Raw genomic sequence first — 19,621 nt, 5'->3', positions numbered from 1 at the left:
CTCTCTCATCTTCACATGCCCCTAAACGACTCCCACTTACGTATGAGATCATCGGGATGTCCCGGCTCTGCGACACGATTGCCTCCGTCTTGCACGTTCCCTCGGGCCCAAAGATGGCCGAAACGCCGTCGCAGATCATCTCGGTGATGTGCCGGGTGGCGGTCACCGTTTCGCCGCGGGTGTCGTACCACCGCAGGGCCAGCGTCACGTTCGGCAGCAGGTCCGGATCATTGTTGATCTCCTCGAGGGCGATCGTCAACGCACCGGAGATGGTGAGACCCTGCTTGTCCTTCATGTTGCCCTTCAGGGCCGTCAGGTAGCCTAGCGTGAGCTGCGTCCGGTTGTTCTTGAACTTTTGGCCGGTCGCGTTCGGCGCTAGCTTTGGCACGTAGGTCGCCCCCGAGGCGTACGAGAACTGGGGCTGTGCCAGAGCTTGAGTTCCGCCCATCGACGGGTTGTTGCTGAGTAGAGTTGACTGACCTGCTGCTGCTGCTGCTGCCCCCAGGGAGGAGAACCCCGAAGGCAGCGATAGGGACGACAAGCTGGACGCCCCGGTGGACTGTGACGGCTGGGCGGACGTTCCATCGTCGATCGTCGTCGGGATGCTGGCGAACACTGCCGAGGGCAGCAGCAACAGCAGTGCGAGCAATAGAACGGGCCAACGCGTCATGGCCCCTTTGAGCGGGGCCGATCGGCGCGACTCCAGGCGATGGAAGACACCTGCGGAAAAAGGGACGAGAAGGGAAATGTGGAATTTAGTTTCGCATCGGTTGCAGGGGGTAGATTATTAACTTTCTGTCAAATATAGTACCAAAGATATTGCACTTTCCTCGATTTATCAAAACGTATCAATAATCAATGTCAATGTAGTTTGCACGTAAACAACTGCATAACTAGTTCATGCGACCGCATATAATTACATAATTGCAAGGATTAGAATTAAACAACTCAATTATGGATTAATTGTGAAGAGAAGGATAACTCTATCAAGAGTCATGAACACGGTTCCAATGTGAAATCTCTAGAAATTTGAAATTTTAATTTCTGAATTTCAATCTTTGAAAAAATATCTGTGATGATTTTGAACCTCTAGAAAAATAAAAAGAATAAATCACGATAAATTTTAAAATACAAAAAAAAACATAAATCTAATGTTCCAAGTCCCAGAGAATTTCTCCATCCGATATGTTTATTATATCTCACCACAAACCGTCAACGGAATGTAAATTGAAATCACAGTTAGAGACAACCGGGCATTCTAATTCCACTGCCGTTGACGGCCTTTACTGGCAGTGTTTGTATATTTAGAATGGAAAGTTACTTTATTTACAGAGCACTTTGCTTTCTCTCGTCGTGTCGGTAATAGGTTCAGCAGATGCATCGTAATTGATCAAATTAAATATCATAATTGAACAACAACAATAATATTTATCACATATACAGAATCGCCAAACAGAGTCTCGACACAATAATATTTCCTAGAATTTTTAATGGGAAACATAATTTATTTTAAATTACTTGTTATGAAATTTCAAGTGGCTTTAAATCAACTGGCAAAACGTAACGAACGATTAAAAAGTATCAAAACCACTGTCAGTTGTCCGGCACCGTCATCCGATGTGATAATTGCGGTTTCCGGTGAAAAGTGGCTGTGGCTTGTCGTTCCACCAGCCGTATCACCAGCCACCGGTTAATCAATTGTGGGTTGGCACTTTTGATGCGCACCGATGCAACTTAATCGCGCCCGCTAATTAAATAATGGCCGTAACAAATTTGCATCTGATTCTATCAGTACTTTAATTGTGAATGAGTGTTTAGTTGGACACAATGTCCACAGTGGTCCAGATCGTAAAATTGTAAAATTCTAAAATGGAAATAGACAAATTTGAGCTTGGCTGAAAATTAGGGTGATTAACAATTGAAGGGTTTCAAAAAATCTTACCCTTGGAATATTTCTGGAGTTTTTTTTTTTTTGAAAAGGTCCAATAAACCAAATTTTCAGTTTTTGCTTTTTGGGTGTTTTTAATACCCCTGACTCAAGGCGGTTTCAAAAACACCCAAAAAGCAAAAACTGAAAAAATGATTTATTGGTCCTTTTAAAAAAAAGGACCAATTTATGATATTTTCTTTCTCAACGACCAAGTTTACCAATAGTATCAGAGCAAACCCTCAAACAGCTTTTTTTTAAGGTAGCATTTCAGAGTTAGGTTTGAGAAAAAAAGTGTTTTTTAGAGCACTCCAATACAAACCCTTAATTTTTTTATTTAATGTGGACTTACTGGTTTAGGTTCAAATGTCTAGAAAAGCGATGACCGATTTTTTTGTACTAGGTTGCTCATTTTTATGCATTCTATTTATTTGTACTTAAAAAAGAGTAAATATCATTAGTAAGTAAAAGTAAATCTTTCCCAGTTCCTGAGGGGAACACCCTTGAAGAGTATCGGGGCCGGCATTTACAAAGCGGATTCAGTGGCAGTTTCATTCTCAACTTAATGTTAACATGTTAGGGTTAATGTTAACATTCCATAGGTCGCCTCCCTAAGGTGTCGTGATAAGGTCCAGTTTGTGACGATACACTACCTTCCCTTAACCAAGTAATCGATTCCAGAAGGGAAAAGATCACCAGTTGTGTTGGTCCGAGCCGGGATTTGATCCCCGGTCGTTAAATAACATTTTAAAATGGCTGTATCTCGAGAACTACATCAGCAAACCTTCTGAAACTTGGCCCAGCGTTACTTGACAGTCATATGAAGCAAAAAACATCATTATCTCGAAATGCATATTCTTTAAAATGCTGAAATTGTTTTGATTTTATGGATTTTCTTTGAAAAAATCGGAAATAACATTTTCAAATGGCTGTATCTCGAGAACTACATCAGCAAACCTTCTGAAACTTGGCCCAGAGATACTTGACAGTCATATGAAGCAAAAAACATCATTATCTCGAAATGCATATTCTTTAAAATGCTGAAATTGTATTGATTTTATGGATTTTCTTTGAAAAAATCGGAAGTAGCATTTTAAAATGGCTGTATCTCGAGAACTGCATCAGCAAACCTTCTGAAACTTGGCCCAGAGATACTTGACAGTCATATGAAGCAAAAAACATCATTATCTCGAAATGCATATTCTTTAAAATGCTGAAATTGTATTGATTTTATGGATTTTCTTTGAAAAAATCGGAAATAACATTTTAAAATGGCTGTATCTCGAGAACTACATCAGCAAACCTTCTGAAACTTGGCCCAGAGTTACTTGACAGTCATATGAAGCAAAAAACATCATTATCTCGAAATGCATATTCTTTAAAATGCTGAAATTAAATTGATTTCATGGATTTTCTTTGAAAAAATCGGAAATAACATTTTAAAATGGCTGTATCTCGAGAACTGCATCAGCAAACCTTCTGAAACTTGGCCCAGAGATACTTGACAGTCATATGAAGCAAAAAACATCATTATCTCGAAATGCATATTCTTTAAAATGCTGAAATTGTATTGATTTTATGGATTTTCTTTGAAAAAATCGGAAATAACATTTTAAAATGGCTGTATCTCCAGAACTACATCAGCAAACATTCTGAAACTTGGCCCAGAGATACTTGACAATCATATGAAGCAAAACACACCTTTATCTCGAAATGCATATTCTTTAAAGTGCTGAAATTGTATTGATTGTTTTGGTTTTCTTATTAAAAATCGGATGTAACATATTAAAAGGGCTGTATCTCGAAAACTACATCAGCGAATGTTTTTATTTTTTGCACAGAGATGCGCTATGGTGTAAGGAATCGATAGACCCCAAAATCTCGGAGTGCATATTTTTTTTCATAATAACGGTATTTTGAGCACCGTGCGCCATATTAAACAACGTGTAGAAAATTGTTCTTGAGAAGTTTTTTTTCGAAAATTTACCGTACCACGGCCCGGTTAAACCCGGATTTTTCGCCAAATCTGGCGACCAAAGTAATTATAAACGGATAAACAAGGCAAGCTTGGTGGAATTTATCTGTGTCTAATGATACTCATTATCATCATTATCGTAAACAAGATCCTTTCTTTGTGCACAATGAGAAAACCGAATAATCCAATAAGATTTCCCAGTCACAATGAGCGCACGTTCCCAAAACAAATCGTGTAATATTACACGACCAATTCCAAAATAAGCGTGTAATATTACGCGTGTAATTAGATGTAACTATACGTTTTATTTGACGCTCCAGTTATGTGCATCAAATAAAACGTAAATTTACACGTTTTTTTCTTAGTGTGTAGCAATGCGATTAATAGAAATTTGCTTATATACTTGAAAGCATATCAGGGGTATACAGTCATGCCCCGGTTTTGCAAGCCTCGGTTTTAAACTGCCACGGTTTTGATTCGTTCAGCTGCCTCAAGGATATTTTTTTGTGAAAATACTAAAACATTTCAAAACTACGTATTTTTTTTAAAAAGTACTCAAATTTTAGTTTTTTACAATATGGGTATCAAACGATCGGGATTTCTTCATACATTTCGCAAGTTATAGCACAACATTTTGGAAATACTATTTTTTCACAAAACTACGTATTTTTGAAAAAAAAAACTACATCAAAATTTGTTTTTTTTTCTCAATATTGGTATCAAATTATCGGAATTTTTATACATTTCGAAGGTAATAACTTTTTTTTTTGAAAATACAAAAAAAATCACAAAACTACGTATTTTAGAAAAAATACTCAAAGTTTAAGTTTTTTTTCAATATGGGTATCATATGATTGGGATTTTTTCATACATTTTGCATACAGTATCAATTTTTTAAATACTAAAATTTTTTACGAAACTACATTTTTTCGAAACAAAAACTCTCAAAATTTCAGATTTTTACAATATGGATATCAAACAACTGGGATTTTCCATACATTTCGAAAGTTGTTACACATTTTTTTTGAAAATACTCATATTTTTCATAAAACTGCGTATTTTTGAAAAAAAAAAAATGCTCGCAAGATAAGATTTTTACAATATGGGTATCAAATGATCGAAATATTTTAATAAATTTCGAAAGCTACAATATTTTACATTCGAAATGTTTCGGATCATTTGATACCCATATTGTAAAAAAAGTGAAAATTTTAGTATTTTTTTTTTCGAAAATACGTAGTTTTGCGAAAATTTTCAGTGCAGTCCAGACTCGATTATCCGAAGGCCTTGGCAACATTTCACTTTGGATAATCGAAACTTGTGATAGTGAAACTTAAGATAATGGAGGCTTTGGATAATCAAGTCTGGATTGTATTTGAAAAAATATAGTATTGAAAAGTTGATATTTGATGTTCCCTAAAAAATATCAGAAAATGAAAAAATATAAAAATTGTGATTTTTGCAAATCAAGTTTTAGTGACAAAAAGTGAATTTAAAAATCACCAAAGATGTTTTTAACTGTGTATCATCCTTTTTTTCAGTGTAGTCCTTGTCCTTACCTACCTTACACTGAGAGGACACCAAATTAATGAAAAAGTCCCTTCAATTTTTTTTCTTTTTACACACAATGTTGATCATCAACCGCTCGCTGCCTACTGTGCAAATTGAACTCACTGATCATTGCAGGAACATAATTTATACTGATCACTCAACAAAATAATATCGAAACACAAATAATCCTGTGCAGCATCCGCGCGGCCATACTTCCCACGATCGATTCCAAATGAATTATTACAAAATTACAGCACACCAAACCACCAAACAAAAGGGGAAGTCTTCAAAAGACCTCAATAACGCAGGAAATTTGAATCTTCGTTAAATATAAAACCCTTCTTAAGCACTTATGTACCCTGGTACATTTTTTCATTTATCAAATTGGGAAACTTATTTCAAAACTGTCTCAAAAGTTTTGCACCCAAACAACTGCAGATTCTGCGCTCCGAATTGGATTTTCCCACCTGAAATTACTGCAGTTCCAAGCGCGTGCAGGACTGAGCCAGAGTCAGTGGGACGGTGCCATCGTGTCTGCTGTAGTCACTTTACAAATTGGACTTTCCAACCTGACAAGTGAACCGCCACAGCCGCCGACCAACTTGCCAAATGGGACGAGAGACAGGTGGCCGTGGCCCGCAGGAACAAGTTGCGCGCCGCCGAGATGTGAACGAAGGGGGATAATTGCTCGACGAGCACGTGGCCACTTTCCCGTCCGGGAAGGTGCGAGTTTCAAATTCTGCGTGGTGAACATCTCATTAGATTATGGATAATGTAGAGTAAGGATGGCAACATTTGTTTCATTTTGTAAAATTTGAAAATTTATCATGTATAACTTTTCGGAAATTTGCTCAATTTCAGTTATTCAACTCTTTATGCGAGCTTATCACGCCTTTAAATCCACTTGTTCAGATGTTACTCTAGCACGACACGTGCCTCGTTACGTGGATCACACCTTGAGCAGCACGCTTCGTGACACGCGAGTAATTGCCGCGTGTACAAACTTACGTCGTCGGCCTGGATTCATCTGGAGCGTTGCCAGACAACTAGGCAGGAAGGTTGCCAACGATTTAATTCTGATGTATTTTTTTTACCTTCCTGAGACTTGGCACTGAACACGACGTGAAACACGTGACATGATGATTATGCTTTCTGTTGGAACTTTTTCTTTATTCTAGGTTGCAATTTAAACAAACTCTTTTGCCTCGTTCAGGAACAAATTTGGTCAGCTCTTATGTAGTTATATTTAAAATCGCTTTGCTAAGTTTTTATATTTTCTCTTTTTTTTCAAGAAACAACATCGTTTAACTAGGCTCAGCATTCTTCCTAGTACCTTTCTTTCATTGGATAGGCAATATAGTGTTAAAATAAAACTAAAAGATTAAAAAAAATACTGATTTTCTTCGATTTCTATTTTTTCCTAAACTCCATAGAAACAGAAAGTACTTTCAGAACTCAAATAGTATTTTCCAAAAAAATAAAATTTTTGGTAATCCTCGATTCCCTATAAGTATGAATGTAAACCGAAGTTAAAAATTCGGCTTTTTCAAGCGATTTGTTATTTCAGCTTTTTATGTATACCACGATAAAAATAACAACGAAATGATTTCGAAAAAGCTTGGAATAGATTGTGAATAACCCTAAATTTAAAATCAAATTGTTCGCTCTACAGCATTTCCTTGGCATTCTCTATTGGATAATTCTTTACCAACTCACCCGAAATCGGAAAAAATGCCCCAACCCCTCTGCAATTTGCACATGTGACAGCGTGGCGTGCTCAAAATTCCTTTAAAAAAAGTATTTTTATAAATCGAAAAAACACAATTTTTTAAACTCTACCATAGTTGTGTTTCTTAAATTGTAACTTGTCATTTTAAGGTTAATTTTATGTACTTTACGAATCTACATTAACCCAAACCGGTCATTCCAGAACAAAAATTTTAATTTTAAAGTTTCATGTTTTTTCGTGTTTCAATTATTTTTATATAAACAAAAGTTAAATTATTTACATTTTACAACGTCAAACAGCGACAGGCGACAAAATAATAAGATAAAGTCTGGATAAATATAAATTTAATTCAAAATAGGCTCTCAAAATCTTTTGAGTAAAAATCAACAGTATAAAAACTAATGTGAAAATTGTGAAGGATTCCAATAAAAACAATCTAAAACTCAACAAAACAGACAAATCGTTTCACCGGCTACCCCAAAATCGCGAAACAACAAACATAACCTTCACCTCTCACACGGCGCGAGGTACGTAAATAAACAAACAAAACGACGCCGCCAATCTAAAAAAAATAACACGAACCGAAACGAAAATTAACCTCAAAACGAACAAACCACCCGATCGACGATCATCAACTTCTGATCGTCTGTCCCTTTCTTCCGCTGTCGAACGCCCCTAAAAATAAACCAAAAAGAAAGAAAAAAACTTGCTAAATTAAGCGAACCTCATCTACCGCGGCGGAGAGTGACTAACTAAGAACAAGAAACAAGTTTTTTTTTGTGTGTGTTGCTGGCCACGCCGTCACGGAACATCCCACTATTTCTGGCACAGGACGCCGCCACCGAAGTCCGAGATCTGCGTCGTGCGGTAGGTATTAATGTAAAACGAGTTATTTTTGAACTTGATTTATATTTGCAGGTCGATCGCGGATCGCGGGTGGGGTGGTGCTTTGATTGATGTTTATTTCTTGTTTTTAGATTTTTTTTCATACTCTTCGAGAAATTTTGATTTATTATGAGGGATTTCCCACTGTCCCGACCCCTCTTCGATTTGCGTAAAACTTTACCCAAAGAAGTAACTTTTGTCCCTGATCACGAATCTGAGTTTCATTGTACGGTATCTCGTGACGGAGGAGCTGTACGAATTAAATATTTGATCATTCGAAAAATCATTCGCATTTTTTCAATATAATTTGCAGCCTGCAATAGAAATGGATATGATAATTTGGTGTCAACTGTTATGTAAATTGGACGCCCGATTGGATTGCGTACTCAAAATAAAAAAAAACATATTATTCATCGAAAAACTAAAAAATAGTTACATAAAATCTTCCAATTTTCGTTATTTGACTGTAACATTTTATGGGACACGTCATTTTATAGGAAACTTTACGTTCTTTCAGAATCTGCAACAACTCAGAAGGATCAGTTTTTCGCTTGGAACAAAAATTTTTATTTTAAAGTTTCGTTTTTTTGTAACTTTGCAGGTTTATTTTTCACAGTGTAACAATGTTCTACAAAATTGTGAAGCAGAAAATGACAAAAAAATGATTGAAAACATAATAAATTTGCTTCTAACCAAAACCCGTTAGCGCGATTTCACGAAAAAAAATGTTTTAAACAAGTTGGTCGTCATTATCAGTCAAAAATATTTTTTTTACTACTGATTTTTGAAAAAAAATTGAAGGGGGATTTTTTTGCGGTGGCTTGGTTTGCAAATAACGCGAAATTCCGTTTTGATTCTCTTTAAAGTTTAATATTGAGTGTTGTTTTTTTTTCAGGGTACCAAATTTTCTGTGCAGATTTCACTAAATTTGAGTTTTAAGTGTTTAACAATAATATTTTCACAAAATACTGTATTTTTTCGATTTTCGTTCCAATTACTTAAATTTTCACAAAATACAGTATTTTTGAAAATACTCCAAATATCATAATTTTCCAATGGGTATCACATGACGTGAAAATCCAAAATATTCCGTATTTAAAAAATAACTCAAAGCTTCTTTTTTTAATATATATTGGTGTGCATTTGAGTTTTCAGTGTAAAATATTCAGATTTTTACAAAATACCATACTTTTATAAACGCTGTAAAATGGGTATCAAACATCAAAAAAAAATAAATAAAACGGATTATCACTGCACCAGAGTTTTTATTTAAAAATACTTTAATTATTACAAAATTCGGCTTGATTTTAAGATATTTAAGATAAAGTTATTTGTCAGGTGTGTATCAAATTACGTTTAATTATGATTTTAACTCATTTGATTTTTTGGTGAAATAAACTCAAATTTGCACAAAATGTCGTGCTTAAAACAACAATAAATTTAGAGGCAGCAAATAACGTAAAAATACTCAACGTTTAACAAAAACACTATTTTTCTGAAATACTCAAAATTTTATAGTTTCTAAAATGGGAATGGTGATCTGTACATATTTTCGCTTAAATTGAGTTTTCAGTACAGATACATATAAGCAAATTACATTGCTCATAACTGAAAACATAATATTTTTTCAGTGTAACCTGGATAGTAAATTAGCTTATATCTGTAAGCCCATACATCCAATTGAAATGTGGTCAAAGACAAACTTATGGGAAATTGGACGAGCTTTTCGGTAAAAATATTTACGAGACTGAAAAATCAAGTCTGTCATATAGAAATTGCCAAAAACCATAAAAAAACCTATTTTTTCAACATTTTTATTTTTAAAACCGCTGTAACTTCACAAGGATTGGACTCAGGACAGTAGTCAATATGGAGACTTTTATGTAAAATTGTCTGGAGAATCGATTCCCGTATTCGGCTTTTGAAAATTTTGACGTTTAGAGCACTTTACGAAAAAACAGTTTCAGTAAATGATTTTTGTATTTTTTTAGGTGAGTTGCTCCATCCTGCATTTTTCGTGAGTCTTTTTGTAACATCTTAGGTTCACAAAAATTTTGAACGAAAAAAAATCGTGGGCTCCCCCTCAGATTTGACTTTTAAACTTAAAAATCAAAAAATCTTATAAAAGTTGAGTGTTTTTTTCTTTCAGTGTATTTTTATCGAAAAGCCCGTCAAATTTCCTAAAAGTTTGTCTTTGACCACTTTTTGATACGATGCAACGGCTTCGAAATACAGAAATATTTAAATTCCGAATTACAAAAATATTTAAAACACTTACGCCCTTCTCAAATGTCATTATCGAGTGGAACTGGCTCCATATACACAAAAATGGCTTATATAAGCGTAGGATAACATGTCTATAAAGTTTCATTGAAATCGGAGAGGGTCGGGTACAACCGATTCCCTATTTGGCATGGAATTGCTCAGTACCTTTTTTCAAAAATCTTTAATATGAAAAATTCATATAAATAAAATATTATTCATAACGTCACTATATGTTGTATGAACATTTATTTTTATTGTTTTTAATCAATTGTTATGTACTTTCACAGAAAAAAAAGTTGAATTTTGTGATGATGAAAATTTGTTAGGTTGAATATTACCTCCTTTTTTTGAGTAATATTACATAAAAAATGTGTAAAAATGTGAACCTGATGAATATTCATCAAAAACTGATGAAAATTCATCATTTTTTTTTTTTGACACAAAAACTGCCATTATTTACAAAATTCAGTATTTTTCAGTTTATCGAAATATTCAGCAGTTGGAAAATCAGTAAAATTTACCGAACTCAGTAAAAAAAATTTTAAGATTTGTGATTGGGCCAGATTGCCCTGTGGGAGGGATTGACAATTTCGTTTTAACTAAAATTTGGTTAGAGAGAAGCGAGTGATTGTCTCTCCCTTTATATCTCTCGCTTCTACTTATTGAGGAAATTTCCAATATTTAAACTTTAAAATGATCAATTCTTTCATCCTTATGAATTTATTTTTTAGAGACACCCTAAGCCGTCATCCCAGCATCGACAAATCTATAAAGCTATCAAAAGCAGTCCCAGTCGCATGAATGAGAGTGCAAAATTTATAAGATGCGGAATAGTTTCCCACTAACATAGGAACAAAAAATAATTCGGATCAAAAAGGACAAAAAGAAGCAAAAAATCACAAACGACAAATAACTAATCACACACACACACTTGATCACAAAATCACAATCAAAAGAGCGATACGGGTTAAAAACAGAGAAGAAACGGCTCCAGAACGAAAACACAGACAGACCAAAAAGTAAACAAACTCACTTCGGGAGAAAGAAGAAAAGAACCGGAATTATAAAAATAGAATCCGCGCGCGCATTTTTCCTTTTTATTTTCTTTTTTTATGCACACTGCTAACAAGTTGATTGCTCTTTATCAGCTCCATCGCACTCTCTCACTTTCTCTCCCTCACTCACACCAGCATCAGCGCCAATCGCAACCATCGTGGCCAACGGCACTGACGATCGCCGGGCGGTGGAAAAGCAAACCCAGGTTAGAACAAGAATTTTCATTGTTATTGCATGGGGCGAGCTTTGTTTTTCTTCGACAGTGCAGCTAGCGAAAGAGAGTTGATCTGGTGGAAGCTGCTCAAACAAAACCGAAAATTGAGTGTTTTTGCAGGATTAATGTGGCCGGAGGAGGGACAAGTCTTGGGAAAAATAAAATTAAAATTTTTAATGTCTTTGAACAGCAAATGAAACATTTTATTTCGGCGTGATCTTGACGTTAAGAGAAAAACGCGTTGGTTGAATTTGGTTGCCATAGTCTCGTTTTATATTGCATCGTTAATTGCACGGAAATCGAGTTTTGGGGATGTCTGAACGAAAACAGCACAAAATAGCGTTCCTATCTCAATTTGGGTCAAAGTCGACTTGCGAAAAGATAGCACGATCACGACGATTTCATCTCTCTTGTTCAATTATATCAAATTATACCGGGGAAAATGGAAGGTTTTTACCGATTAGATACGCGAATTGATTGGAGCAATTTCAATTTGGTCTAAAGCTAAACAGGATCATATCAGTTTCAACCGGATAAATTTTCTGTTTTGCTTCAACTATTAGCGAAGTTAATCGGTTATCACGCCATCGGTATGGATCATCAACAACTTAGCAAAAAATAAAAAAAAACCGTCTGGACGATCACTCCTAACGAACGTCAAGGGGCTAATCTTCAGACATGAACAGGGCACTCTTATTTTAAGAGTCATCATCTTTGCGTAAACCGTTCATTGACGTCATTGGCTGGAAGTAGTCTGCTTGAACTGGAACAAATATATTTGGAACCGTTGGAAATTTATGAAGTTTTTGCAGGAAGTATGGAGTTGATTCATAAATTTTATGATTGGAAAATAAACACAAATCGCTAAGCCATCAATAGCTGAGTCTATAGAATCTCTAAACAAAAGTGATGCTTGAAACTATAATATTTTTTAAAGACATGTATAACATTAATGCCACAAGAAATTTTCAAAACAACCTATGAGTCGTGAATTTAAGAATTCAGCTTCGAGCCTTTTATACAAAAGAGCCATTCTCTACGAAATATCTTTTTTTAATTTTAATTTTTGTATTCTTTAATCCGGCTGAAACTTTTTTGGTGCCTTCGGTATGCCCAAAGAAGCCATTTTGCATCATTAATTCGTTCATATAATTTTCCATACAAATTTGGCAATTGTCCATACAAAAATGATACATGAAAATTCAAAAATCTAAATCTTTTGAAGGAATATTCTGATCGATTTGGAGTTTTCGACAAAAATGTAGGTATGGATAAGAACTACACTGAAAAACATGGTACACGGTAACAAAAAATGTGGTGATTTTTAATTTCACATTTCGCCACTAAAACTTGATTTGAGCAATTCTCTCAGATTTCGGTCATTCGATTTTTTTTTGTATTTTTTAATTCGACTGAAACTTTTTTGGTGCCTTTGGTATGCCCAAAGAAGCCATTTTGCATCATTAGTTTGTCCATATAAATTTTCATAAAAATTTGGCAATTTTCCATACAAAAAGGATATGTGAAAAATCAATAATCTGTATCTTTTTTTTATGGAACCTTTTATCGATTTGGTGTCTTCAGCAAAGTTCTAAATATGGATAAGGACAACACTGAAAAAAAATGATACAAAAATTTGGTGATTTTTAATTAAGTCCGTTGCAAAAATATTTCAAAGTTTATGTACCCCCCCCCCCTCTTCATAGTTGGCCTGAATAATCAGGGGGCAAAAAATATATTTTTTCGAAAAACTTCAAAATTTTAATGAAAATTAAAGTTTAAACAACAGAAAACCAGTGAAAATGCATTTTCCCGCGTTTAAAATATCATATTCAGCATATTTGAACTCCTTTGAAAACATTTTAAATTGTCATGGAATACCAATGTACAGTACCACGAAAAGTTTTTTTTGTCATTAAAACTTGATTTTCAAAAAAAAACCTATTTTATTTTTTTGATATGTTTTAGGGGACATTAAATAACTTTTCATAAATTTCCAGGTTGTACCAAAAATCTTTGACCGAGATATGAATGTTTTCATCAATACTGACTTTTTTCAAAAAATCAAAATGTTGGTCACAAAAATTTGTCAATTTAATTTTTCGATGTAAAATCAAATTTTCAATCAAAAAGTACTGTAGTGAAATTTTCATAAAGTGCACCGTTTTCAAGCCCTTTGTTTGTAACTTTTTTAAAAATAGTCGCAGTTTTCCATTTTTTTTAAAACAAGTGCACATGTTTGCCCACATTTGAAAAAAAAAATTTTGAAGAGCTGAGAAAATTCTCTATATTCTGCTTTTTTTAACATTTGTTTGTATGACCTTTATTTGCTGAGATATTACCATGCAAAGGCTTACAAAGTAGGAAAATTGATGTTTTCTCACTCTCACCCAAAAAAAAACTAATTATTCGCTCTACAGCATTGCCCTGGCGTTCTCGATTGCGAGATTCCTACTCGAAACTAGGTGTCCGAAGGCTTGATTGTTGAGGCAATTGCAAACCTCTTTTTATACACCTAAGCTTCCATCCACCCCGGGATTCGAACTGACGAACTTTGGATTGCCTACCAGCGACTCCACCAGGACAAGACCCAGGGAGACGACTCCTACACCTCGACTAATGCAATAAGCAATAGGGACGTGGCGTTACATCGTGCTGCCACCTGGTTTTTTTAAGCGCAAGAGTGTAAAAGTGCTGAGTCATCGTCTAAAAATAGACGGCGTCCTATCTCGCCCAGCAAAATGAAGTCGATAAAGAAGTCGGTTTCGATGAGAAAAAGTGGAATATGTGGTCTAAAAATAGCGACGCCATCCCCCTATAAGCAGACTCGATTATCCAAAGTCCTTAAAAAAAATCACTTCAAAATATCGAATATCGAAAAAAAATTTTTGTCTCATTTTAGGTCGTGGGTTATGACCCCAAGCATATATGGTGAAATGTTGTGTTACAGGCATTCAAACACCCAAATTTAACTTAGACCCCCTTATAATTCATAATTTTCGGTCAAAAAATAATAACTTAATTATCCGGGAGTGGCCGTGGCCGACTGGTTACGGCGTTCGCTATGTAAGCGAATTGTCCTGGGTTCGATTCCCATCTGCTACCAACGAGAAAGTATAGGAAATATAAATCTTGAAAACACTGAACATGAATGAAAAATCGAAGTCGCTCGAGTCGGGGTTCGATCCCCCGTCCTTTGGATCGGTAAGCAAAAATGCTAACCACTAGGCCATTACGGCTTGGTGAACTATGTTTCGAATCAGGAATACTGTTTCTATCAACTATATACAAATTAACGCGGTTTTACGAAAAAAAAGTTTTGAAAAAGTGGGTCGTCATTGATCAAGGCCGTTCATCGCCATCCGCGACAGACACGGACGACGAAACAAAGAAAATCTCAAAAATTATTTTTTTCAAAACTTTTATTTTGTAAAATCGTGATAACTCGTGATGTTTATAAGTAAACCCCTTATGTTTATATATCAACACTTTTGTTATTGTCTGTTCTACAACTTTGTAGAACATTGTTATACTCTAAAAAGTAACCCTGCAATGTTAGAAAAAACACGAAATTGTAAAATGAAAAAAATTGTTCTAAATGAAAAAAATTACCCCTCCCTTCTGGGTTAATGTAGATTCGAAAATTACATTAAATTTCCCATAAAATGACATGTTCCAAAAAAATTAACAGTCGATTAACGGAAAATGGCAGAGTTTTTAAAACGTCACGAGGTATCAAAAAACGGATCTCAGATTCGTGATCAGGGACAAAAGTTACCCCTTAGGACAAAGTTTCACGCAAATCGAAGAGGGGTCGGGGCAACTTTTCCCGATTTCGTGTGAGTTGGTAGAGAATTACCCATGTGTTATTTCATAAAAAAAATGATTTTTTGGACCTATTTTCAATAAAGGGGATTGTTTTTTTGATAGATGATTTGTAGTGAATTTATGAGATTTTCTTTAACATTTGATACCCACATTGAAAAAAAGTGGAATTTGAGTAATTCTAGATTTAATGTTCAAAGCAAACTATCCGACATGGCATAGGGCAGATAGGACCTTTTGAAAATTGAATCTAGAAGTCTTTTTTAATTTTTTTGTAGAGTTCTCATTAAACCTTCTTTGCGGAGGACACCAAATCCATTAAAATTTTAAATAATTTCATAGAAATTTTGTATGGACTTCTCTCTCATATTTATATGGCGACTAAGACATAAATGATCGATGGACAAAATTTCTTTCAAATAGAAACAAAGAAAAATCATTTTGCGTAAAATGCTAAAATTGCTCAGGTTTGATTATGTTTACCTTTACTGTAATTTCACACGCTTCTAATTTCCACCAATAAAATATAGATGTGTGCCAAAATCACCGGAACCAAGAGCTACAAAACAGCTTTACTGTTCACTGCTGTCAATCTCGCTCGAACCGTATCCACATCGAGCAACTCGATTGTCAGTGATGTGAACTGAGGTGTTGTGTGATACATCTTCCGTCCAATAAAAGTCGCCAATAAAATTTTATGACCCGAAGTGTGATGCCGGCCAGCTGTCGGTCAACAAGTGCAGACCCCCCCCTCCCACACCCATCTCTACGGATAGGTCATCTCTGTGTCATAGTATCGTTGTGTAGCTTCCGGTATCAACAGTGCCGGCTGCTTCTGCGGCAGGGACTGGGAAATAAATATCCTTCTCCGGGGGCAATCTCTGAGCAGTCCCCAGAGATTGGCATGTGTTTGAATTTATTATCCATGTGCCCCAGTGGGCACAGGAAACGTTTGGTGAATAGAGGAAGCTTTGAGTTGTCAATAAGTAACAGATTGAGTCATCTGTGCTTGTTCATTAAATTTGCTCCAGTGATCGGGCTAATCGAAATGCTCCGCCGGCTGGAAATGAAAGAATGGTTTCAATGAGCTTCTGATTACGAAATTGATGAAGTGTTGTGTGTCAATTTACACTTGATGAACTGTCTGTTTGTGTTTGAAAATTGAAGAACAATTATTTGACAGCTAAGTGCCAATTGATTCGATAGACCAAATTTGTTTTTCTTTAGGTAAACTCAGTTTAATGTTAAAAAAAATCCCTTGGGAAAAAGTCCCAAAAGAGGAAGCATGGATTGCCACATGCAAATGAGTCTGATAAATAGTCTATTTTTGTCCAGCTAATTCATATCGAGCACATCACCCCCTGCTATGACAGCACAAAACGTGCTAGCACTAACTGCTACATCGTGTAGTACAACCCCTTGAACAGAGTGGTGATCACTGACGCGCGAGGGGGATCACTATCAAGATTGTTCTAAACGATCGGAGCAATTTGCACAATTACATCAATTTCAAATTCACTTAATCAGTCTCTCACGAACCGCTGACCAGTGAGTATTCTAGTTCTCTCTCTCTGTCTGTCTTTCTCTGAATCTTAGCCAATCTGAATGAAGTCGGCCAAAGCCGGTTCTCACAATGCATTTTTGAGGTGGGGTGGTCCTGACCATTTTCAATTATTTGTTTATTAGAGAACACGGTTTTGGTAAAAATTTTAAACAAAAGGTTTTCAAACTGATGAAATCAAAGAAATCAAAGCATGAAAGCTTTGTAGCGTTCCCTTCATCAGGAGTAACCAACGCAGCTTGAAAGAAAGCCACTCAGCTAATAATCATTGCACTGCATAATGAGCTAGAATTCTACGAGGATTTTCATCTTCAAAAGGATTGGGAACTGGTCGGTGGCAGAATGATGGAGTAGAGTCTGAAAGAAACTGAAAGGAAATTCTTTCTCTCATTTAACCTGGATTTTTTTTTCTGGGAAGACGTAGTGGAACAGAAAACAAAAGGTGACGGAAACAGGAAAGAAGGGAAAAATATGTTCTCAAGAATGCACCAGGTACATGTGCAGTGCATGTTTCATTCCACTTGAGAGCAATTTAATGCCAAATAGGGAATCGGTTGTACCCGACCCACTCCGATTTCAATGAAACTTTATAGACATGTTATCCTACGCTTATATAAGCCATTTTTGTGTATATGGAGCCAGTTCCACTCGATAATGACATTTGAGAAAGGCGTAAGTATTTTAAATATTTTTGTAATTCGGAATTTAAATATTTCTGTAATTCGAAGCCGTTGCATCGTATCAAAAAGTGTTCGAAGACAAACTTGTAGGAAATTTGACGGGCTTTTCGATAAAAATACACTGAAAGAAAAAAACAATCAACTTTAATGATTTTTTTAAATTTTAAAGTTTAAAAGCCAAATTTGAGGGGGAGACCACGATTTTTTTTTTCGTTCAAAATTTTTGTGAAGATAGCCTAAGATGTTACAAAAAGACTCACGAAAAATGCAGGATGGAGCAACTCACCTAAAAAAATACAAAAATCATTTACTGAAACTGTTTTTTTTTAAGTGCTCTAAACGTCAAAATTTTCAAAACCCGAATAAGGGAATCGATTCTCCAGACAATTTTACATAAAAGTCTCCATATTGACTACTGTCCTGAGTCCAATCCTTGTAAAGTTACAGCGGTTTTAAAAATAAAAAAGTTGAAAAAATAGGTTTTTTTTATGGTTTTTGGCAATTTCTATATGACAAACTTGATTTTTCACTCTCGAAAATATTTTTACCGGAAAGCTCATTCAGTTTCCCATAAGTTTGTCTTTGACCACATTTCAATTGGATGTATGGGCTTACAGATATAAGATAATTTACTATCCAGGTTACTATACTACAATGTAATTAGCTTATATCTGTAAGCTCCTGTTCTCCTTTTATTTGTACTATATTTTAAGAAGGTGAAACCCTCCAAGGTTAACCAACTGAGACTTCACTACAGTTTTATAAAGCTAACAAAATTTAACACTTTTTATCATTTTTACATCAATGTACATAGAACCCCAAAATATGGCCAACAATCGATCTGAGGGCTGATTCAGATTCAGCGAGCAAAAATACATGGAAAAATCTCAGTAGAGTGGTCTCATACACTTTTCCCTTGAAGTTAGACATTTTCAGTGAAGATATCTCAAGTTCAAAGAAAAACAACGCTGAGATTTTTTCAACATTTGTAGAACAAGTTTTCCTCTTTTGAATGCAACCTAACGCTTAAAATTTACCTTGCAACTGTCTAGAAACAAAAAATCCCAAAAAAAACTGTTGAAAAGTAAGATTTTGAAAATCATCCCCAACGTGAATCTCCCTTATTTTAACAAAACCAAATCAACACATTTTATTGGAACGTTCATTTTCCGCCTAATTTTCCGTCCAGATCGCAGTGCAGTGCTGTGGTAACGTATTGAAAAAATCTTTGGAAAGACGACAGGCCTATTTTTCTTCACCAAAAGTATCAGAATCAAAAAGTTATACTTTTCGAATCTGAGCTAATAAATCGACTTTTCAATTGGACTTTTCAGCACTTGTAATAGTAACATTGATATCAACGGTGAATTGGGTCCTAACATTAAGCTTAAATTGGTGATATTATTGTACACAACGATTAAGCTTATTTTTTTGAGTATTTTTCCTTTGTACCACCACAAACAATTTAAAAAGAGTTTTTAACCCATTTTTAAAATTTAGCTTCGTGGCCCTTCGTGGGGACCATAGTTAATCCATCAAAAAATGTTGTCTTTTATTTTTTTTTTTTTCATTGGGATAAAAAAGTGATCAGAAGTGGGGTTAACCGTGTTTTTAGTAAAAAAAAACTACAAATTTTGGTTCAGGGAACTAGGGGAACTTTGCTGTTCAAATATTAACAAAATGTGTAATTTGGAGTCTTTTTATGCGTACTTGAATTCACCGTGGGCCGATTTGTCAGCTTAAAATAATAATAAAAAAATATACACCATGTTCACTGTAGTAAATAAGTACAATTAAATAAAACATTCAAGACTCGAATTATCCGAATTTTAGCACCAAAAAAAATCTGCATGTGCCTTTGATAAATGAAATTTGGGGTCCTCAGAAACACGTGTACTTTGATTTTTTTCCTATATTAAAATATGAGTACCACGTTACCAACCTTGGAACCAC

At 35.2% G+C, this 19,621-nt stretch overlaps 1 protein-coding gene across 3 annotated transcripts in view; it reads right to left on the bottom strand.

The window, feature by feature from the left end:
* Positions 1–19,621, bottom strand: part of LOC6042529 (receptor-type guanylate cyclase Gyc76C) — a 152,961-nt gene that overhangs the window by 24,933 nt on the left and 108,407 nt on the right. For all 3 annotated transcript variants that reach the window (XM_038258300.1, XM_038258301.1, XM_038258302.1), the window contains exon 3: positions 41–720. In XM_038258300.1, coding sequence (XP_038114228.1) covers positions 41–670 — 630 coding nt within the window. In that variant the 5' untranslated portion in view covers positions 671–720. The remainder of the gene's footprint in view (positions 1–40; positions 721–19,621) is intronic.

The sequence above is a fragment of the Culex quinquefasciatus genome, chromosome 2 (genome assembly GCF_015732765.1).
Source record: "Culex quinquefasciatus strain JHB chromosome 2, VPISU_Cqui_1.0_pri_paternal, whole genome shotgun sequence".
NCBI lineage: Eukaryota > Metazoa > Arthropoda > Insecta > Diptera > Culicidae > Culex > Culex quinquefasciatus.
The sequence above is the reverse complement of the archived record's forward strand: the minus strand, read 5'-3'. Positions and strand labels throughout refer to the sequence as shown.